Consider the following 23,757-nt stretch of genomic DNA (forward strand, 5'->3'; position numbering starts at 1 on the left):
CAAAGCCTGGCGATGAGTGGCGCCTGAGAAAAATCTGGTGTGTATGTGTGTGTGTGTGTGAGTGTTATGGTAACATGATCTTGGTTATGATTGAGCGGAAATGTTAGACAAGCATCTAAGTTTCCTCTGCCTTGCCTTCCACCCTCCTCATCTTAGCCACATGTGAAACCACACTGGAGCTGCTCGCCAGGCCAAAGTAAACGCCGCGCTCCATCGCGTGGCATGTGTTTACACTGGATGCCAGGGTTTCTGCATGCCAGGCCCCTTAACTCCCTATTCTGGTGATAAATGATATCGGTTGGGGGGAGGGGGGATTGTTTTTTTTTTCTTTCCCCATTCTCTAGTAATGGTTTGTATGTGACGAACCTTTTAAAAAAGATGTTTCCCACGGCGAGAAGGGGGAGATAAAAAGGAGGCCGGTGGGAAACCATGGGAAGGGAGTTCCTCACATTAAACTTGACTCATCGGCATTTTGGGGCAGAGAGAGAGAGAGAGAGAGAGAGAGAGAGAGAGAGAGAGAGAGAGAGAGAGAGAGAGAGAGAGAGAGAGAGAGTGAGAGAGAGAGAGAGAGAGAGAGAGAGAGAGAGAGAGAGAGAAAAAACACTTAACGAAATGTGTAAGGCGAAGTGAGCAACGGGGTTGAACAACACAGCAAATCTGAGTGTTACGCAAGCGCAGCCAGAATCAAATGGAAGCTGATTCATGAGTGTGTGATCAGCTTGTCAAATACCTTAAATTAACTGTGTGGTTTGTTAATGCTGCTCTGCTTCACCTGAAATGACCTGTCCGCCCCCACTGCTGAGAGCTGACATCTCAGGCAGCAAGCAGAAAGCAGAGTGGGCCTGCTTTTTTTTTTTTTTTAAAGGGTCAGTTCACCTAAATTAATAAACCAAAAATACACCTCAAAAACACCTCTGCCTTTGTTATTATCATTTACGTAGCTGCCACTGCTCTGTTGTGCATGTATTGTGTATTTTATTTTGAACTCCATGTGACAGTGGAGTCAAAAGTCTATATTCTAAGAGAAAAATTATTAAAAGCAGTCAACTTTAACTGCATTAAACCTGTAATTGGAGATGTATCGGGCGCCTGATGGCAGCATATTTTAATGGATCAGAATTGGCAAAAAAAACCAACAGCGGCGACCCTTTCTTTCTTTACTGTAGTCTGCTGTGGTTTGTCCACCTCAGCATAAGCGAGTGGAAATTAGATTGTGTGGATGTCAAATGTAATTTGGGCGCACGCAGAGGCGACTGACTCTTAGTTCAAGACACTGAGGTTGGAAAAGAAAAAAAAGCATTGGAGAAGAACAGAAAAAAAAACATTCGGCTAGTGGCTTCTCATTTCAGTCAGCTGTTGTTAATTCATGTTAATTTTCTGTGAGTAAATTGATGACGGGCCAAAACTTAAATTGGCTGTTTGTCTGTGTTGGTCAAAGATGGTTTGCGAGGGAGGAACCTCCACTCTGCTACACTGCTGCGCTAAAACAAGGGGAGGTTTGTTTATTTAGTTCCAACAACTGCAACAGAGTGATACATCTTCTCTATCGTGTCACTTTCAGGGGTTACATTCTCTCAAATGAGCTGATTGAATATTTGATGGTTTCAGCTTCTTAAATGAGAGTCTACTGCTTATCATTGTAGCAAATTGAATATCTTTGAGATTTAGACATTTGTTGGGAGAAAATAAGACATTTGATAAGGTCAGGCTGTAGGAAATTGAGGCATTTTTCACAGTTTTCTGTAGTAGTAGTTTTATAGACCAGGCCAATTAATCCAGAAAAGTTTCAGCAGATTAACCAATAATTTAAATAATTGTTAGTTGTGGCCTTACATTTATCAATACTCTGCTATGCCCGTACATTCAAAACAATGAGAGTATCATGATAGGGAATTGTGCCTGTTTGTTAGTTTCAGTACCGCCCCCACATGCTCTGTAAGAAAGCTGAGAAGTTGAGTCCTGCCGAGTCATTGCACAGACAGACGGGCTTCTGCGGAAAACACCTGAAAACACCAACGGCATCGACATGACAACTGCACAGTAAGTGTTAAAAAGTCCAACTGAAAGGCCATATATTCACCACGCAGACTTCAAAGGGCTTTGACCAATTATGCAAACTAATGTCAGATGCCCCAAATCATTCAGTCATTTCTCCTGCTTTGTTTGTAATAAAGTGAATGTTCATTTTTAAATCATACAAACCCAAAAATAACTGATTAAAATATACAATAACTCATATCAGTGCATATGATGAAATAGTGGCCTTAGAATGTGTCAGAGGAGACCAACTTTAAAACTGTTCCTCTGGGTGAGGTGGCTCAGGGACACCCCTTGCTGACTACTCCATATCCTTGTGGAGAGTACAAAAAAACCCCAAAAATGAAAGAGAAAGCACCAGATTTGACTCATTATTGGCAGATGCCCAATACTGAAGGACATAGGACTGAAGGCCAAAAACACCTGATTGGGACATTCCTTATAAAATACCCGACTTTTAAAAAAATGTATAAAACATGACCTTAGTGACCTCAATAGTAGGTACAGCCTTGGACTGGACACTGTTAAAAGACATTTTAATATTGAATTCTGCATGTCATTTTTCATGTGTCACAAAGACTGAAATCTCAATGCCACATATCTTTACACCAGGGGAAAAGACATGCTGCTGAACTGACCCTGGAACTTCTTAGGAGTTTAAAAAAAAAAAAAAAAAAGGAAACTTGACAGAGGGGGGGCTGGGGGCGGTGGTAGAACCCTTATTTAATGTGATAATCAATGACCGGTATGGAGCGGGTGTTGTTGGCTATGTCCTAGGATCTGTGTCTGCGATGACTTAAGTGTTGAGTGACTCATGTGGCGTGACTTGCTTTTCGGCATCAGCGCAAAATTATTTGGTGATACGGCACTTTCTCTACAGAAAGAAGACAAAATTCTGTCTCCACGTCTTGATAATGTTGACTTCACATGACTCGACACATCATTTGACCTCAGTTGGACTGATCTGACGCTGGAAAAGCTGAAGAATCAGACAAAGCTCAGCAGATTAGCAGGGGAGGGAGATGAGTGTGTGTGTGTGTGTGTGTGTGTGTGTGTGGGGGGGGGGTTAAGCAGAGGAGTAAGGCGCTCCTCTCTTAAAAATACTGCTCTTGAGCAAGGCACTGACTCTTCTAGTGCTCAGGGGAAATAGAGAATCCTGTTTGAACTGGGTGTCTCCCAGGAGTGCGGAAAAAGAAAAATACTGCTCTCAATCAACTTTGCCTGCGTGTAAAAACCTGACGCGTGTGGGGTTTGCTGACCTTTACGGCATCTTTTATGTGACAAAAAAACTGGGCTGCCGGCGATAGTGAAAATAATAAATTGTTGTATCTGGAAAGGAAAAGCAAGAACACTCTCTGGAACATGTACCTCAGAGAGACAGAGAGAGAGAGCTATTTCCAGTTTTGTTGGGATGGCTCTGAGCGGAGGGGAATTTTTGCCTTCGCTTCACTCCTGAATCCTGCACTTCACTGCAGCTGATCACATCCTTCATTTTTAACATCTTAGACGTGCTTCATCGAAAAATCTTCGCTATGATCTTTTGGTGAAAACACCTCGGGGGGGGGGGGGGGGGGGGGGGTTGTGACCGTTTGCTTTCCCAGCAACACTAGTCATGAGACCTGACAACTGAGACTGGATCAGTGCCACCAATTCTAAAAAGCCATAAGAAGAGTTTTTCTACGGTACAGTAAGACTGAATACAATGCTCCAACAACTCAATGCTTTTTCCATCAACACTTCCACAGTTGTTCATGTTGAGGCAGAGTCAATAAGCCATGAATGCAACATGCTTTAATGAGCAACACAAACACTCCTGTGCACTGATCTCACTCTTTTCTACTGATACTATTTGTGAAACTTAAAAACCGAAGGTATGAGCTGACACTGATCTGATACTAGTGTTTTTATTGCTTTTAAATGCAGCACCCATGGCAGCATCTCCCTGGGAAGACACCATGTGATCATTTATATTATTTTTAAGACTTGTAAAATACTATTGGTATAATTTCAGATTGACGGTGACTAAGAAACAGTACAGAAAGCGAGAAAGTGATAATGACTAATCCATTAGTTGCCAACTGTTAAATGAATTGCCAGCTATTTTTTATTATCAGTTCATTTCTAACCTGACAGTAAACTGAAGATCTTTGGATTGTGGACAAAACAATACATTTGAAGATGTAACCTTTATGAAATATTGATCAACAATTCTCACCATTTTCTAAAGTTTTATGGACAAATCAGTGAACCAATTTATCAAGAAAATAGTCGACAGATGAATTGTTAATGAAAATAATCATTAGTCACAGCCTTAGATGTGACATGGTGATAACAAGTCTATTTTATAGGGTCTGTGTGTTCATGCTGAGACTTATCAAACACATCGGACTGGAGGATGAGACAGTTTTCTATATTTTGTCAAAAGGATAATACATAAACACTTTGATGTCATACAGTGAATAAGATGAATTCTGTTCAGAGCAAGCTAGTGATGAGGACATATTAGTGTTTTTTAATACTGATAAAATCTGATGTAGTAAAATAATCTGAAACTTCAATTAGGAAAACTATATGTAGAAAACTAATAACATCGGAAAGACAGTTTTGGCCAATCCTATCAAATAAATACTTAAAAAAAGATTAAAGCACTTCATTACATCAATGCAAACACTTACTGGACCCCAACATTTACATTTCCACTGTAACAGGGCAACAGGTGTTTGACTGCATCTACCTTCATAGTTGGTTTCTATTCAAACACACACACACACACACACACACACAACTTAAGACAAGTGAATTAGCAGCATTTCTCAAAAACATTTCAAAACAACAAAAATGCCTTCTTAAAAACAACAGTCGACCAACTTAACCAACTCCCTCCTCTGGGATCCAAACAACAACAACAACAACAACAACTACACCTGTGCATGAAACAGGTGCCCAGCTGACAGCCGGGACACGAGCTGAGGATAGAAGTGGGTGTTTCTGTGCAGCTACAGCCAGTGGTTTGTGTATGTATGTGTATGTGTGCACACCTCTCAGGTGTTGCTGAGTGTGTGCACACACAAGCTTACTGCGGGGGAATCCTAGCACGATGACGTATTAGAGCCGTGCACAGCTGCAGGGTTAGCCACAGGCCTGCTTTGCATTATCCACACACACACACTGTATGACACTGTGTTTACCACTAGCAACCCGCTGCTCGTTGCACGTGCATGTTCACGCAAAATCCCGCCTTTACGAACACTGTTTTTGGACTTTGCAGCTGTTATTCAGACTGTAAATACACACTAAAGGCACATATCCTTCCTGCTGCATGGAAAGGCTACCGTGATAACACTGCAACCGGGCTCCTGTTTGGCTCCGTTTTTCTCCGTGTAAAAGCGGCGGGCTCAGTGGAAATGTTGGATTAACTTTAAACATGGCTCACCTGGTTCCCCAGTTATGTGGAGGGAGCGCCTTCACACTACAGACACGCTCATTTTTCGTAAATGCCTTGCAAAACCGTCGATCCTCATAACTGTTTCTCTCCAGCCATTTTAAGCCAAACCTTCAACTTGATCCGGCGGGGGGTGGCGAAAAGGAGCAAAGTATGTATAAATCGCTTCCCTCTGGGTATATAGGCGAATTTAATTCTTAGTAAGTATAATTATTGTCTGTTTTGTTTTTATAATCGGACAATGAGCGTTTCTACATGTGAGAAAGCAGCATTTTGTTGTGGGATGTTTACTACAACACCCCCGCGGAGGTAGAAATGGTACAGCTCGTAAAATTGTGGGACCAACTGTAAATACAGCCAATGAGCAGTTGTGTAGTAACCTGTAGCAGTACTACACTGTCACACTTCTATTTCAGTAAAAGTAGTAACACACACACACACACACACACACACACACACACACACGAAAACATGTCATTAAAATTAAAAATCCAAAGTTTAACAGTGTTAAAATGAAAAAGAATCATTATACAGACAGAATGGCAGAACAGAATGTTATTCAGTAGCTGTTTATATTACTGTATATAATTGTTGGAAGCTGCTTTTACCATGTTTTAGCTGAACAATGTAGAGCTTTTTATAGTGAGTTCATAGTCACAGTGGGGTGAGCACTGTGCAGATAATCAAATGAATGTGTTCTATTTAGGCACTGAGGTTTCAGGGTCCTGGTTTTGTGCATGTCTGCTCACTGTCACACTGGCTTGGCTTACTGATATTAGTAACATCTGTGACTAAGTCAGTTTGCACCCCAAAGGTCACTATAAGTTCACTAATAATATAGTATTTGCATAAATATGTGGCTTTTCTTGCAGAGGCTCCCTGTGTCAAAATAGTTTTAACAGCTTTGGTATTTTAGTTTATACTATATTTGAGCATTTATACTCAATACCTATACCAATACCAGAATAATGATGTGTTTAATCTAATTACCATGACCTAACACAAAAAGCACTATAGGAGTATTAGTTGCACTGGATGTACTGCATTACACATGAGGATCAATTATCACATCATGGGGAGTCCAAGTGTGAAACCATTTTTATAAAGTCGTCTGTGGCTCTAGAGGAGCTTTATCAATCAGGGTTATGTGACATGAAGCTGCATTGTGGGGAGTGTAGGATCCAGTGTTAAAAGACAAGAGGTTGTGATCTCTGCAGCTTCAATTTTGAGCACTATTTTTAATATATCTCTCACTAATACTACAAAGCAATACTAAAATGTGCGAGTAGAAGGGCCCCAATCCACATATTTAGGGTTAATCCAGTAGACTACAACAAATAGTATTATATACTTATTAGAGGTTTTCAGAATCTTAACCTACAAGTGACTATTAACTATAGCTATAAAGTAATATTTCTCTATTAAATACAATGAATTAGAAGTATAAAGAATTGTAAAATTGAAATACATACCTCAGAATTGTACTGTGCAGTAGAGAACTCTAACTATAATACATTATACAATACTCACACTGCTACTACATCTATTATTACCACTTTCTATAACTGGTGTAATGGCTATTGTGGCTACAGCCAACTGCTCCCACAGATATACTTTTGCTACTGCAATAATCAAATAAATAATAAATAATAATAAATAAATAATTGAAGTATAAAGTAAACCACGTCCAGAGTTAATGATAATATTTTTGTGCACTTTTATGCATCTGTTTGTGTGTTTGTTTATGCTTTAGGCAGCCTTAGTAAATCCTAATGAAGTCCATATTAAGTATTGTAATACATTTTGGGATGAATTAGTTATGACATAAATACATAACCATAAACACACATTTTAGACATGCATGTGAATCGACACAGATAAACACACACGCCCTTTTCTGCTGGTGTTTCACACCGCGTTCTTGGTGCAATGAAGCATGGTGTTGTTAGTTTTGCAATTTGAGTCACCTGGGGCTACATGTGTCCTGTTCTGTTAACCACTGTCACAGGCCACCGTGTATAGTTTGTGTCAGGTGGCGATGCTCTCTGACTGCATGTGTTTGTTTGCATGCATGGATGACAGACAGACTGATGGAGACAGAAAAAGATGCATTCACTTGCTGCTTTTCTGTGCGTCATTTTCCATCTTTCTCTCTCTCTCTCTCTCTCTCTCTCTCTCTCTCTCTCTCTCTCTCTCTCTCTCTCTCTCTTTAACACCCTCGCTCGCGGACACACTGAGCGGTAGCAGCGGCAGAGACAGAAGGCCTGAGAACAAAGACGTGTAATCAGGAACTTCAGTACAGGTGTTGTCACTGCTGCTTCTCTGAAAGCCTCTGTTTCATGCTGATAGTGCTCGGCGAGTAATATCAATATTTTTCATCTCCCAAAACAGGATATGAAAGAGAGCTGTCTTTCTCAGTAACCATTGATGAAACACTGAGGTACCACTCACCAGCATGCCTGTCTTATGACTGTAACACTTGATTAAATCCTCAGGTATCGCACTGAAACATATGTTTAAACATTAGAACTGCTAGTCTAAGCCTTCAGTGGTGTGTGTATGGCTGAGCCTTTGGACTATATGAGCTAAGAGCCTTTTTTTGAACAACACATAGAGATCTTAACTATAGAAAAAAGTAGTTGTGTATCCCTACTACTTTGTGATCAATATGGGGATCTTTAGCTCAGGGCCAAATAGAATTACGAATTGCTTTAGGATAATGACAGTATCGACCAGCGCTCAGTAAAGCGTTTCAAGCTGTGGCAGGTTAATTCCCATCTATGAAGGTGTACAGGGAGCCGGTCTGAGTCAGGTTTGACGGTCAAAGTAATTCTCTCCAGCTATACGCAGCATCTACTTTCCTCCCCCTCCTTTACCACACAGCCATTTGAAGCTACTGCAATACAATTTATGATATATTCTTTGGAAACTAAGACACTGGAGTGCCTCTATGCCATCACTGAAAAGGAGAAAATTTGGCAGAAGCGACACTCACATAGACCACACTATTAAAATCAACTCCTGCAAGGTTATGGAATAATTTATCCTCTCCATTGGCATGTGCCTACATATCTGCAAACCCAAAAGTCCTCAGGAGACTCGTGGATGACATGTCATGAATTACAGGTCAGTATGAGTTACAGCCAGATCGGGCTACAAAGCATTAAGGCTGACACTATAATATAACATAATAACACAATTACAGTTTATAAAAAAAAGGTTAGGCAAACAAGGATAGGAAAGAATTAGCTCTTTTCGCATGTTAAAACTACCAGTTCCTCTGAGGACACAAGGAATTATGGCAGAATTCGCAATGGCTTCAAAGTAAGCCTTTATTCTGTGGTGCATGTGGTTGCCGCTTGTCCCCTTTTTTTCCTATGCTGATATATTTTTTAAGCAATGTACCTTGAGCAAGCCTTCCTTTTTTGCGTATTCCCTCTGTGAATAAAAGTAATTTACCTTGCTCATTATGTGAGACGTTGAGGTGTTTTGATGTTTGGAGATGAAAATGCTTTGAGATGAAATATTCATTTTTTTAGTTGGCTTAATTATGTATGTGTCCACTGTCAAGTTGAAAACTGCTGCTCCTGTGAGGGATGTTTCAAGCGTACCTTTTTGCCATTGGCACAGAATACATTACCTCCTTATTACAGGGATTCATGGCGCACACTCATATGCAACCTTATGGAAATATTAAATGAAGAGGCTGCACACCTCAGTGGACACACTGAATAAGCATGAGCGTCTCTTGTTCCCTGACTCATAATGTGAAGGTTAGGCTGATTGTCGTTTTTTGACTTATTTACTGCGTCAACCATTGTTTCAGCTGAGACTTTGTTCTTGTCATATAGACAGAGAGTATACCTGCGCTGTTTGTTCTCTTATTTATTACAACCATATTCCAATAGTGACATAATGAGATAGTGCTCTGAAATATAAGTAGATAGTAGAGGAGCCTTAGGTGTAATTTGCTTGACTTTATGAAAGTCACATCTCTGTGTGCGTGTGGTCTTGTGGTCATGTTAAGGCGGCCAGTATACTCCATCAGAAGTCCTTGGCCTTTGATCCACCCCCCCAACACACACACACACACACATACCCACCTTTCCCACGTCAAATCAAGGGAGATGTGTCCGATAAGTTAGGCTGGAGGTGTTTTCAATTATGTAATGGAAGTAATGGAGTGATGGAAATACCCAAAAAGAGAATGAGGTAAACGCCAGTTATGTCTGTGCAGTCAATACTAGCTACAGTTAGAAGTCGGTTATCTTAACACAATCTGATGTTTGTTATGTTAGTTTGTGAGCTTGTAAGCACATTTTGTTATCTCTGGACAGAATCAGGGCAGCCCCGTTTCCAGTCTTTATGTTAAGCTTTGCTAATACCTGATAGCTCCAGCTTGACACTGCAAGGACAAATATGAAATTGTTTCAGATCTTCTCACGTAACTCTTGGAAAGAAAAGGAATAAGCATATTTCCCAAACTGTCAAAGGGGAGCTGGACTCATGACTATTTTAAACATAGCTTTGCACAAAAACTTGCTTTGCTTTGGCTCTGTTCATAGTGAAATGTTTTTAAACCTAGCTTAGCATGAAAACTAGCTTCCATTTTGGCTCCATCCAAAGTGAAATGTTTTTTAACCTAGTGTGCACAAAAACTAGCTTCCATTTGGGCTCTGTCCAAACTGAAGAAAACAATAAAAAACGATACTGTACCACTCTGCTAAAACTACAAACTCATTAATTACAACTATCTTCTTTAAACACAAAATACACAGAGAAATATAAAAATGGCAAATAGTTTTGGCTCCTCGAGAACAGCCAGCTGCATTAATAAGCTAACACTCAGGTAACACTATATAGCCAAAGATGCTACACAGACCGACTAGGCAGATGGATAAACTGTTATAGTGGAGAACTAGCTTCAACATGTAACAGCCCCTAAAATCACAATTCTCATTTATGTTTGTGTATGGTTAAACAAAGCATACATGTTCATTAGTGAGCTTCATTAGCAGGCGCATTGAGCTAGTTAACTCAGTCTTCATGCTAGGCTAGGCTAATATCATCCTCATCCAGCTCCATACTTAAATCACAGATATGAGATTTATATTCTTCTTCTGATCTCACTCCCTAAAGGAAATCCAATAATCATTTGTCAAAAAGGTTTGCTCTGTGCAGACAGAGAAAGATGGAAAGAGAGTAGCTTGAAATATCTGCACGCTGAAGCAAGGTACGAACAAGATTTAGCTGAGGTTTCCAACAGCCTAACCTCCGCCTGGCTTCGGACCTCTTCTCCCTTCCAAGCCATGAGGCTGTGCTCTCCAAAGTTGTAAAACATGAAAATGAAACACTACTCTATCTCACTTTCAGTTTTGTCCAGATGTCACATTGAGTTTGATGTGTGATGCTCTCCACATGTTTCTAATAGGGACTTTTGGTGCATGCTTGGCTTACACCTTCGGGGTGAATACTCAAGGGGTGATCAGGTTTGAATAGTTAGGTTACAATACACGTGTACAAATCTCTACACATGTGCACACCTGCAGACGAGAAAACGCTCTTATGCATGCACACAAGCACATTATTCTCTTCTAGGTATGACTCAGTGAGAGAGTCCTGTCCTTCTTAAACATCTTTCTAATCATCTCAATGTCATGTTCATCAACGAAGATGCACACAAATAGAATTTTGGGGCCTACAAGTATGGGATTTGTGCCATTTTCTATACATAATACTATCCTTTTAAATAGTGCCAGGAAAAGCTTTAGAGGACCAAATCTTCCAAAGCATCACTGACTATTTCCATAACATAAATACAAGAATCCCCCTTGATTTTTTAAAAACCTTTCCACATCAGATTATGGAATGTACCCACTGCTGAGTAAGTTTCCCCTTGCTGAACACTTCATTACAAAGACTAAATGAGAACTATCTCTGTACATGTTTATTTCCAAAGCCTAACTGGCTGTTATGTTATTATTGCAGTCATTTCCTGTGCTGGAATTTCATTTTGGGGCTCCCTTTTCGCTCCTAAAACTTACTAGCGGCCTGTCACCCTTTCAGCACCTCTCGCTGGCTCTTGTAAAGGTGTGGGTGGCCATGGTTGGACCCTGAAGTGGCCGCACGGACGCTGAGCTATGAAATTACATTAAGCCGCCAGCCTAAGGCCCATGGCAATCCTCCCTTATTGAAAAACTGTTTCACAGCGCAAGCTGCTCGCAGCACCGGAGACAATCTGTTTGACAAGCAGAGCTTAATATGGAGAGGTTGAGTAAAGGGACACCATAGTAATTGGCTGGCATTTGGATGTTCATTTATAGTGCTCCGCCTCTATTCATGTGTAGAGAAAAATGTTCTGATGCTCTGCGAGTGTGTGTGGGAAAAGAGTAGGTGTGCGGTATTCATATTCATCCAGTGAAAACAGCAGCAGCCTATCAAAGATTGAAACATAAGCACATACACAATCATACACAACCGCCCACGCACTGTTCACTCATAGAGCCTCACCATTGTACCTATACAACCACACGGCCTCAGATGTGTTTCCCTCTGATGGAAAGGCTGATGTATAGATTCATATCCTCACGCAGGGGACAGGCACGTATTAATTGCATATTAAAAGGTCACATAATATTCATAAATGAAAAGTGAGCCCCGACATATTTTGCGAGCTGCCGTGTCCAATTTTTGTCAAGTGGAGAGGAGGAAAATTAAATTGTCTCTCCTGTTTGAATAAAAATCTTATTAACAGCATTTTAAAGGGTCACTTCAACCAAATTACACAAACACATTTTATCACCCTATTGCGCTCTCTTGCGTAGTTTTGGTTTAAATTGCCTAAATTGGAAGGTATACATGCTGGTCTGACACCATAATAAAACAGGTGTGAATGGAATTTTGTTTTTAATGTTCACAGCATTGAAATTTAAAGCTCTAGCAATAAAAATGTGTTTATTAACAATTGATCAAATGACTAAATTATCACCTCACAGGAAGTCACCTGACCTTCCTCTGTGCCTTATCTATATCGAGCATTATAATCTCTTTCAGTTCATTATTTGTATTTTTTCTGGCTGTAAACTTCCACGCTTCTCTCATCGCCTCATTTCCAGCAGCAGCAGACAGCTGTTTGATGCATAAAAGCTATGATGTACCCGCTGTGCTTACTCTTTTGCAGAAACAGTGTTTCCATTACTTTGAGAATCCAGAGAACCTGATGTGAACTGTTTTGATTTCTTCTGAAGAAAGTACTTCCAGTGATTTGTTGACAATGACGTCAATTTATCATGTGTTCAGCATCAAACATGAAATTCCATCCACCTCCACTTCAGAGACAGATATCTCAAACACTGGCCACATAAAAGAGAAATGATCTGCATAGAAAGATAATACCAGTGGCGAGTGACAAAATATGTATTTTTAAACTTAGGGTGAATCCCACGTGTAATATAAATTCCATACAAATGGGATGAATGTTTTCATTGTCGTAGGTTAAGATAAAGATTAAGAGGAAGAAGTGGAAAATAGTCTGAAAAACGTGTCTTAATAACGTCATCTTGTCACTGCAGCACACCTCAGTTCACACGTATTATTTCAGCACACACTGGTTTCAACTGTGAGAAGTGATGCCTCCAAAAATAACGCCTTGATAGACTGAGCTTGACGTCTCCGCAGAGCTCACAAACGCTGTTCCAGCCGCAAGGACAAATGAACAGTAAAATGCAACAGGCGCTCCAATAAATACAGTATAAATTTAAACTGGGCTTTCCAGAGGATGGCTGTCTCCTCCTGACAGTCACAAAAGAGAGGGGGAAGACTGGGGCAAGCCTCGTCTGGGGCACTGAGGTTGAGCGTGTGTGTGTGCGTGCGTGTGTGTGTGTGCGTGCGTGCGTGCATGTGCGAGGATAAGTTCACACACACGTCCTCCTAGCCAAAACAAGTATATATCTTGGCCTGCCGTTTTAGACAGGCAGCGTTACGTTCACCCGCAGGTCAGGAGCTCTCAGCCCCGTGGCCACCCACCCCTGTGGAATTATGGGAGTGAGGGGGGGTGGGAGGGTGGGTGTTTGTTTCTGTAACTCTGGGTGTCAGAAGGGGGTTACGTATGCCAATTCTCCATGAGTATTATTATCTAACCCTGCAGCTTTTTGTGTCATCAAGTGAAGAAAGAAAGGAAGATTTTTATTGTTCTAACAGCATTAATATATTCACCTTTCCCCCCTCGCTAAGATGTTTAGGGTGAGGCTTAGACCAACCAGCATGTCCGCTACTTCCTGTCCTGAGAAGAAATCCATAGAGAGAGGCGGACGTGACTTGGGAATACTCCGGCTCGGCGGAAAAAAAACCTAGAGATTGACATCTAGGCCTCAAAACATTGTATTGTTGGGTTTCAGATTCTGACAGCGTGCATTCAACTGCTGCTGAATACTCAAGCTGATATTTGTTTTAGGAGTTTCCCCCCAAGGGCCGGCGCGACCCCAAGAGAGAGAGACACGAGAACATTCTCAGGCTTCGCAACAAGACGTGTTTATTCGCCTGCGAGACAGATTGTTAAAAGCGGCGGAATTTATACTTTTTCACTTCCAACTCTGTTCATTCTCACAGATCATTTTGCGCAGCGTGGCACTTCACTTGAAGGCTCAAATTGATCTTTTCTCTTCTCTACAGTATCAATTGCAAAGTAGGCTCCACCTGAGCACTTTAAATGTGTGTGTGTGTGTGTGTGTGTGTGTGTCTTTTAGCTGGATAACAGCCTTGACTGCAACTGAGCAGAGTGCCATGGTGGTGATAGTGTTGTGTGGGGGGTTGGTGGTCTGTAGAAAAAAAAAAGGGGGGTGGAGAAGGAGGAGGAGGAGGACCTCACATTTAGCTGCTGTCTCTTGGGAGAGATTAAGCAGTTTAGTCTTTGCTGTGTCTCTCTCTATCACTGCCACTGCCTCCTGCTTCTCCTCTCTATTTGGAGCAGGGCAGGGTGTACCTTTTTCCGTCGTCCTCCTTTTGCACTTTCTGTTCCTCTCTTTCTACTCTCGTTTCCTCTGTCCCTTCCTTCACGTGCTTTCTTTCCATCCATCCTGCTTGTCTCTGACACTCTCTCTTTCGCTTTTCCCCGAGACTGTCTCTATTTCGCTTGCCCTCTCTCCCTTTTTCTTTTTTCCTCTCTTACCTCCACCGGCCCAACCCCTCCGACCCCTCAGACGTCCAGCTGATGCTCTTAGCTGACAGCCCAGATGGCGCTCCTTTAGCTGGGGCTGTGGCTGGATGTAGGAGGACACAACTGCCCCCCTCTCTCGCCACCCCCCTTTTTTTTTTAAACACAACTGCACATCGGCCCCCTCTGTCCCCTCTCACCGATAGGCTGCTCTGGCTCGGCTGTCCCACTGAGCTGATCCCCCTGGTCCTGCATGGAGCACCACGGAGCTCAACCACTACTCGCATTAATCTCCTAAACGATCCTGGACCTAAGAGGATCAATACTCATTTTCAGGGAGCAGCATGATCCCTTAATGTAGTGGAGGATGGCTGCTTATCCCTCACTCCCCCCTCCCTCTCCCTGCCTCCTCTCCTCAGTTTCAACTCCCCATAGGAAGAGTGAGAGTCAGCCTTTCATTTTATTTCATGGCCCACTTTAGTTAAGACAATATCTGGGTTTTATCACTGATGTCATTATTCAGGTGGATATTACCTGGATGTCCTCTTCAGGGGGGGGATTTGCATGACCTTTATTAGCAGATGTATTAGTGCTCATGTGAAGTGTGAGGTTTTAGGATATTAAATCAGTTGACTTCTCTGACCCTGCATTCATCCAAACCACAGAGGGGTCATCAGGAATCCTCCATGTACCTAACAACATAACCATCTCTGTGTATTTCCCATTTGCCGCTGTATGAATTTGCTCCGGTGTAAGATTTGCCAGAGAAAATAAATCACCCTTTTTCACTCCAGTTGCTCTGAAACACATCAGAGATGTGTCAGACTATTTCGTATTAGTAGTAGTCGTATAATTGTTATTCTTTGTTTTCCACAGACGCTGAAAAATGACTTCATGCTAATAGCGGAGCGATCCAAGGAAAATGGGAAAAGATCTGACTTTCCATTGGATAACAAGCATCCTATTTTTCCAGGCTCGGTGTGCAGGGAACACCGCTACGACCGCACGGTTAGTTGAGCGTCTCATCATTGATCTTTGCTGATGCAGACTGTTTCTGGGGCCTTTTTTCATCAGGGAAGGCAGAGAGTCTGGGCACCCTTCCCCTCCCCTCACCCAGCAGCCAGGCTGTCTATTGGTGGAAGAGGCCACCTGGAGCAAGTTTGGAGGTGTTGTTTATGCTAAAGCTATTACTCTCTGTCTGGGCAGCCTGCCCTCAGAGCTGGACTGCTCTGCTGCTACTGAATTATTCAGCCCAGAGATCTGCCATCCTATGTATACAAACTGTCACATGTAGCTGAATGATAAGCTGACTGTCCAATAATGAGGAGACTGTTACATAGCGTCTGTAAATACTTGATAAGTAGATTTATATCAAGGCTGTAAGCTTTTGATATTAAAATCAGTGTATGGTTATATAGTAAAATCTTGGACGTGCAATCCAAATATACTTGCAGAGTGACAGAAGTCAAAGTGATAACTTCTGCTTGCTTCTTAAATCATTTTCAATGATTACAAAATGTCAAAGCCTCATTAAACACTCTGTCTTGACAATACAGGACACCCAATATAAGGCTAAACTGGGTTACACAGTCGAGCTGCCACAATAGACTGAATGATGACACAATCTCACATACCAGAGGTCCAGGCTCCAGAAACCTTATAGTCATCTGCTTCAAGAATAGCCACAGCCTTGCAGCAACTGCTGCTCCTCTGACCTATAATTGCATGTCATGGGACCTCAAGCATCATTTCATTCTGTGCTGAGTTTATAAACTTCAACGTTCCTGTCACTACAAGGTTCCAAAAGAATTCACCTCAACATGTGATCCTTGATTTTTTGTTTTTTCAATTTACAGAGAGCCTAGTGTGATATGCGCTGTGTGTGTTTGTGCGCTGAGGTTTAGGTCTGATTGGACGCAGTCTGAACCTGCTGATTGTGCTGGCATGTCTGAGTCCTCTTCATCACCGCAGCAGTGAGCTCTGCTCAGGAGAACAGCAGGGTCTTTCTTTAGGTGGAGGATTGAATCAGTGATGACAGTCTCATGACCTCTTCCTCTCTGTAACACACACACGCTCTGTCTGCTGCATTTCTACCCCACTGTGCCTCACACACACAGGCACATGTACACACACACACACATAAACAGGTCGGTAGGTTAAAGATGGGAAGCAATAATATAGGTGACATTATATACATATTTCAAGGTGCATGGCATATGATAATAATATGCTCTGATGAAGTAAAAAAAAAATGGACAAAAGAAATAATAATACAAAAAAGTAAAACTGCCAACCTGCATTGTGTTAAGATAAACATAGTGCGTGAGATAAGTAGTTTGAGATGTTATAAATAATGTAAAAAACCTGACAAAACCCCCAAACTACTATCACCTTTACCTTTGAATTATTACTAGGACAGGAAGACATGGCTGTTTGATATGTTCTCACTATATGCCACAGTGTAACAGACTGGGCAGGTACACACTACTACAGCTCATCCACAGTCATCTCTCTCACTTCCAGTACTTAGTATGAATGGTGCTGCTGGCAGCGTGGGTCGGGGAGGTGCGGGAAGGTGATGTCGTAAAAGAGTGTCGTAAACCAGGTGCGGGTAAGGGGAGGTGAAGGGGAGGGAGGGAGAGAGGAGGAGGAGGAGGGGGGGGGAGAGGGGTGAGAGAGGAGGTGACTCTCCGGCAGCATTTAGACACAACGAAAGGATCATGGCGGATGGCCCCAGGTGTAAGCGCAGAAAGCAGGCGAACCCGAGGAGGAACAACGGTGAGTAAAACTACTTCCGACGCGGGGATATTCTTTCGGGGGAAAGGGTAGAAAGGTTGTTCTGTGTCCCGGTAATTTCGCCGAAAACTTTGGCAGCGCAGAAGTCCGCTTTTCAGTAAGAGAAAGTGTTGGGAAGTAGCAAGTGAGCGTTGTATTACAGCCCTATGTGTGTACCGTTATACCTGGGTAGCGTCTCTCCCTCCGCCTAGCGGTCCGCTGCACCGGACACCGTTACTCGCACCTCACCCTGTTATGAGCGGACCAGCTTTTTGTCTCCACTTTACACCTCTTTATTCATTTGAACATACTTTAACCTTCTTTATAGACTCTCCATTCATTGATTTAGAAACATTATGTCGAGTTTTGAACCTGTTTCAGTGGGAAAACAAGCTACCTGGTTGTTATTGCAGCCCTCGGTAGACTAGTCTTTGACCATTTTCTCTGAAAAAAAAACATTAAATATAACTATGTTTTATCGAAAACGTCGTTAACGTCGTCTTCGTTGCTTATACGAGGAAAACACAACTGTTTTGTTTGTTCTTTCTTTCTTTTGCGGACTCATAGCAGGTAGCGGCAGGACACTGTTGCTGCACTACGGGGCGGACAAAACGCATTTTTAACCTATTTTAATGCTACCTGCTATATTCTTTATATTAGGTTTGTGTTACCGACTAATCATTCATACTGTTTTGAAGAAGAAAATATGAGAAATTCGCCTTGTTGAGCTATAGGTTATGTTTTCAGCAGCTCCTTTCCTCTTCTCATCCTCCTATAACTTATGACATTGTTGTACTTGTACGCTGCATACATGGCTCATGTTTAATAGCGGTCTTTTCATGGTGAAGTAACACACACATAGTCAGTAGAAACATGGATGGGGTAACTGAGGTTCCGGAGAACGAGGGATATATCTCACGCGCTGTTTGTGTGAGCAGCCCATATAAGGACAGCGGATCCTCTCCTAGTCGCGCGCTGGGAATCTTGATTCTACAGGACCCGTGGACGCGTCGCGAGCGAGCCTTTTAAACCAGACAGTTTTTTTGTATTATTCCGTTATCGCTTATTTCCACACAGTCGGTGCGCTGATACAAGTGAAGAACTGCTACATAATGTGCGTTTTATAGTTTCGGTATGTTGAACTCGACGGGTTTTCCAGCCACCTTATTATTGTGGTGCGAGTATAGTGTTTAAACGGTCTGAAAGTAGCGTGTACGGTGCTCCTCTGGATACTTTTATTTATCATTCCTGTTTTGTAGAACAAGTGTAAATGTCAGTTTGGCTTAATTGTACTTTTTTCGAGTGCTTGCTGCATTTTCTTTGTTTTTACGTCGTGGGCTGTATTGAAAACCGGAGAGCGACTGTTTAACATGACTTTTTTTCCTCCACCATTATTTTTTAATTCTTTTAATTAAGAAAGCTATAGCTGATTTCTCTTTTTAGTCGCGGGTGTGTCAACATGTGTTTTTATTGTGCCAGTCAGTGTAGGGTGATGAAGGAAATGTAGGCTTATTGTATGTAGTCAGAGCGAACCTGCATCATCAGATATGGGATGGAGAAAGACAACGATAGTTACAGTCGTGCTAAATATGCAACCACACGGTGTTTTTTTTTTTTTAATTTTATCTATGCGGCTGTGCTATCTTGTGAATTTTCTGTGGATATACCCCGATGAGTGTTAGGAAGAGTGGCGTGGGGTTTTTTTTGTTTTTGTTTTTTTTTATGGCTGCTATCGATGTTTTCCCACTGTCAGCTCGTTTGTTATGGGGCGTGTTCAGCTATGTATTTCGTCCATGGAACTTGTGTGTAAATATGTGGACACACCTTAGATAGCTGTCCCTCAAGGTGTGGATACTTCTTCTGCCTGTGTGAGAAAGGGAGGCTCATTTACTTAGTGTACTTGTCATGTGCCCCCCCCCCCCCCCCTCTTTTTTTTTTTTTTTTTACTTAACAGAGTTTTATTTAACATTTCTCAGTAATGACACAGGCCTATTGGTATTTAAAGTCACATCCCGTAACCAAACAGATGTGTTGCTTGCTACTTTGCCTCATTTGCATTTGCTTCAAAAAGGCATCAAGGTCTGCTTTTAAGTCCTCACTTCCTCCCACCTTGTGACAAGGCTTCTGATCTGTCATGTAAATTAACATCTCTGTTTTTTTTTTAAAAGGAGGCTGGTGTGGCATGTTGTCATAGCCTTGGGTTTGTCACATTTCCATGTAACACTTTGGCATTTTTATACACGCTTCTATCTCTGCAGAAATCCATCTCTATCTCTGTGCATAGGCATCCCCACATAATGAAACAACTTTGAACAGCCATCGTACGCACTCTTATAATTAAGCAAGCCATCAAGTGTTGCCCAGCTTGTTATGGTCAGCGGCTCTGCCAGGTCCCCAGCTAACAGGGAGGGGGGGGGTGAGATCAAGGTGAGCTCCATTCCCCGCTGTAAACAGAGGTGTTAACAGCCGGCAGGACGACAGGTGTTTGCAATCGGTGGGATACTACAGCTTCCTTTGTCGCTTCTCCCCATGTCAGCTCACCCTCAGGAATAGCAGCCGTTCCCCGCGATGGTAATTTAACACAGCAATTTGGGAATAGAGGAATGCGCCCGGTATTAACATTCTTTGCAAAAATAAACAGGGGCTGTGCTGGGACAGCTTTGTACCCGCTCTCAAGAGCCCGCCTCATGTTTTGAGAACAGTGTTACGAAAACGCTTTTGAAATGAGCGCTCACACAGGTAGCTAGGATTTCTATTTATTTGACAGTATCGCCAGGATCATTTGTCTCATTCCCCCTACTCTGTCTCTCTCTCTCTTTTCCTCTTCTCTCCTTTTCTGACACTCACACACACACACACACACTTGCACCTTGATGAATCATCCTTCAAATAAGGAAAATGAGGTTGTGGGCTTGGTACTTGGCAGGGACTCGTGATGTTGAAGACCATGTTTATTGGCCTGGTAAAACTATACTTAAACTATACTTACTGTCCCCGAACTCACGCTCCCCCCGTCCAGAAACTATTGAATGCAACAACATGCTATAAGTTTGATGGAGAACAATAAAAAACCCCATTGTTGTAGTTATTTCTCCTAGTGAAACAAGCGATGTTTGGGGCTATAGTAAAGGATTCAGAGGAGGTGGGGGATTGGCTCCGTAGCTCCTCATGCCACTTCACTGTTTTAAAAGACATCTGTTTACATTTAAAAGGTCCAACCCCTGTTGTGTGAAGAGTTTAGCAGAGCAGGAAATTTTTCATTTATCTCACTGCTTTTCACCAACTTCCTCAGCAGCTTCATTAGAAAGTGCCAAGTAAGAAGAAAATCCCCCCTACCATCACCACCACCCCCGCCCCGCCTCCGCTCTCTCGCTCTCTCTCTCCCTCTCTTTCTCTCTGTGTCTCTTCTTCTCTTCTCCCACTCCTCCCTCCAGTGCTCGTCTTTTATTCTGCAAAGGGGGGGGTGGTGGGTTAAGACACAGTAGCCAGGGGTGCTGTTGATTGCCCCCTGACCTAGGCACCCATGCGTGCCTAGAGTATGACTTCACTTTCCCCCCCCTGTGCCATTGTGAGGCTTCCAGCATGTCCAATTGTGTTTGTGTTTAAAGTCTGTTCAATGAAAAGGGGGAAGAGAGGGGTGGAAGGGGAGGGAGGGGGGTGTCGGAGCCCTCAGCTTTTTCCTCCACTCCCTCCTTCTCTCTGTCCATCCCTCGCTGACCCCTTAAACTGTGGACTATATGTTCCCTGCGGAGTGGAAAGGAGGGAGGGGTGGTGGCGGTGGCGGTGGTGGAGAGAGTTGGTGAGAAGTGGCCGAGGTGACCAAAGATTTTTACAACAGGTGACAGCTGAAGCACTGGTGCTGGCAGATAAACAGCATGACACACATGGCAGCTATCTTGTGGACGTATATAGACTGTAAGGGCCAAAACTTGCTCGAGACATACACCAGAACCCACCCCCCTACCCCAAAAATAATTATTTGATCCCATACAGGTAAAGTTTAATGAATTCCAGAAAGAAAAAGTTTTACTTCCTGCTTAGCCTCATCCCTCAATATGTCCATCAAGATGTGAAAAGGCCTGTCCTCATCTAACCATTCCAAAAGAGGGGTGGGGGGGGGGTGGGGGGGTGGAATTAAAATTATGTGATGTACGACCACACTCCCACCTCTGTTAAGGCAGCTTAATGATTAGCCGCTCCCATGGAGGCTGAGCGCATTAGCCTATAAAAAGGTGCTCTCTCTCTCTCAGTAAGGAAGGAGTTTTAAACCCAGAGTCAGTTTCAGTAACCCCCTTAACTGCGCTTGGATGTGCTTTATTGGGGTTTGTGTGGCTGAATGCTTAAATGAACCATTGTGTGTCGAGGCTTTAGTGAGAAAGCCCGAGGAGAAAGAGCCTAGTTACCTTTGCAGTTTGCCTGCTCTACCTCATACACTTTCAGTGGCAGAAGAAAAGGCCCATTCAGCGGGCCCCGGCATGGGGAGGGAGAGCCCTTTTCACACTCGGCTTGTGGGAAACTTCTCCTCCATACTGTGCATGCCATTTGCATATGACCCATTCTTTTCCCAAAGGTCCCCGCGAGGGTGGAATCTGTGGAACGCTCACAGAATTCATCAAATCACTCTCTCACACGGCCCTCGGGTCCTCGAGGGCCTGCGTCGCAGCGCTCCGTTTGACATTTTTTGTCTCGGAATATGTAGCTCGGGTCCACGTCTCGCTTTCGCTCGCCTTTACGTTAACGCCGCCGCATCCCTGTGTGTGTATTTTTAAAGTGCAGATGTGTGTTTTTTTAATGTCAGGGCGAAGGCTTAATTTGGCACAGCAGGCAGGAGTTTCCCCTCTGAATCCTGCAGCGTGGTCTGCAAGGGGGTCCATGCTTGACAGGACAATATGATGATGGAGGTGGAAGGGGGGGGGACGCACGCCTCGGAGGCTCCCTAACTGACGGTGACGCAACCATCCGCAGATCGGGCAACACTGTCCCCAAAAAGGACAGAAACATCCTGGAGTTGCTGAGTAGGGGAGGGGAGGTAAGGGGGGGGGGGGGTACTTGGGGGGTAACACAAGGATGAGGTGGCGCGAGCTTGTAGCGACGCGTCAGCTCAGTGAACTGTACAAAAACACAACCGTTGCTGCACACAAACATGCCCCCCCCCCCCCCTCCAGGAATAACAGGCCTGAGCTTCATTTATGTATTGTAATAATCACCTAAACAAGCATAAGCAGCATTGTAGACAGCCTTGAACCTAAAACACTGATACTGACACAGAAACGTGGTGTAGGCAGGTATTTGTAGCAGTGCAGCGTAGGGAGGAGAGCTCAGTTAAGTGTATCATGTAAGCTAACTGAGCAGAAAAGCCTCCTCTGCCCTCCTCTCCTCTACTTCCCAGACTCCAGAGCAGTGAGTCATGTGCAGACAGGTGTGTTTGCAGGATCATTTCAACCTCATCAACTTCCCAACTATGTTTTTTCTTCTTTCCTTTCACCTTAACAGTCCCTTGTTCCTCCTCAGCCCCTCCTCACAGGTGTGTGTGTGTTGGGGGGGGGGGGGGGGGGGGGAGTGAGAAGTAATATTCTCTAGTAGTGTGTATACTTGAGGGAGCGATTACCTCTAAATTGCCGTCCTCAGAGCAGAAGTAAATATTGTGTACGGTGTGGCATGGCGCTGCCTGTTGATGTGTGTTTTTAATCATGTGTTTGGTAGCTACTCTTCAGGCCAACGGCGAGCGAGTCCCTTCAGGCCCCTCCTTGTCCCCCCCCCCCCCCATCATCATCACCACCACCACCTCCTTCTTTTCTCTTCCCGCCTGTCCATCCATCCCCTCCCCTCCTTGTGGTCCTCAGTGGAGCGGTTAATGAAAAAGATTGGGCTGACACAATAGGCAGAAGGCGGGCCCGGCGAGGGGCTCTTACGCCAGCTTGTGTTTGTGGCGAAAACTCATCAGGACAAACCTCTGCTGCTGCTTCACTTCACACCACCTGACTGTCACTTTGTTGACTTCTTTTATTGTCTTTTCTTTGACATAGATGTTAGATGGCGAGTCCCTTTTCAAATGTGCTTGACCTTATAATAGTCCCTCAGTGTCTCTGTCTACAAGGATGAAATTAGATGACATCAGACGAGGAGTAATCCGCTGCCATGTATTGTGCTTTGAACACACAAGCCTAGTGGCTGGCTCTTTGCCAGCCCGTTATGATGACCATATTGATTTTCCTCTCCGGAGCACACAGAACTGATAATGGCCCTCCTGAGGGTGGGGGGTACGCATTCATATTCACACACTGATTGTAGTCGAGCAGCCTGGCTGTTATGTCCCGAGGGCCGCGGTGACTAACAAATCGAGCGCCCCTCT

General features: G+C 43.3%; 2 protein-coding genes across 2 annotated transcripts in view; one reads left to right on the top strand and one right to left on the bottom strand.

The window, feature by feature from the left end:
* The window catches only part of znf438 (zinc finger protein 438), a 48,838-nt gene extending 43,279 nt beyond the window's left edge, over nucleotides 1-5,559 (bottom strand). Inside the window, exon 1 of the mRNA XM_053342596.1 lies at nucleotides 5,471-5,559. The gene's annotated coding sequence lies outside the window, so the exon portion shown is untranslated. The remainder of the gene's footprint in view (nucleotides 1-5,470) is intronic.
* An 11,753-nt stretch (nucleotides 5,560-17,312) lies between these two features.
* The window catches only part of zeb1b (zinc finger E-box binding homeobox 1b), a 49,133-nt gene continuing 42,688 nt past the window's right edge, over nucleotides 17,313-23,757 (top strand). Inside the window, exon 1 of the mRNA XM_053342238.1 lies at nucleotides 17,313-17,408. Coding sequence (XP_053198213.1) covers nucleotides 17,351-17,408 — 58 coding nt within the window. The 5' untranslated portion in view covers nucleotides 17,313-17,350. The remainder of the gene's footprint in view (nucleotides 17,409-23,757) is intronic.

The sequence above is a fragment of the Scomber japonicus genome, chromosome 21 (assembly GCF_027409825.1).
Source record: "Scomber japonicus isolate fScoJap1 chromosome 21, fScoJap1.pri, whole genome shotgun sequence".
NCBI classification, from domain to species: Eukaryota; Metazoa; Chordata; class Actinopteri; order Scombriformes; family Scombridae; genus Scomber; species Scomber japonicus.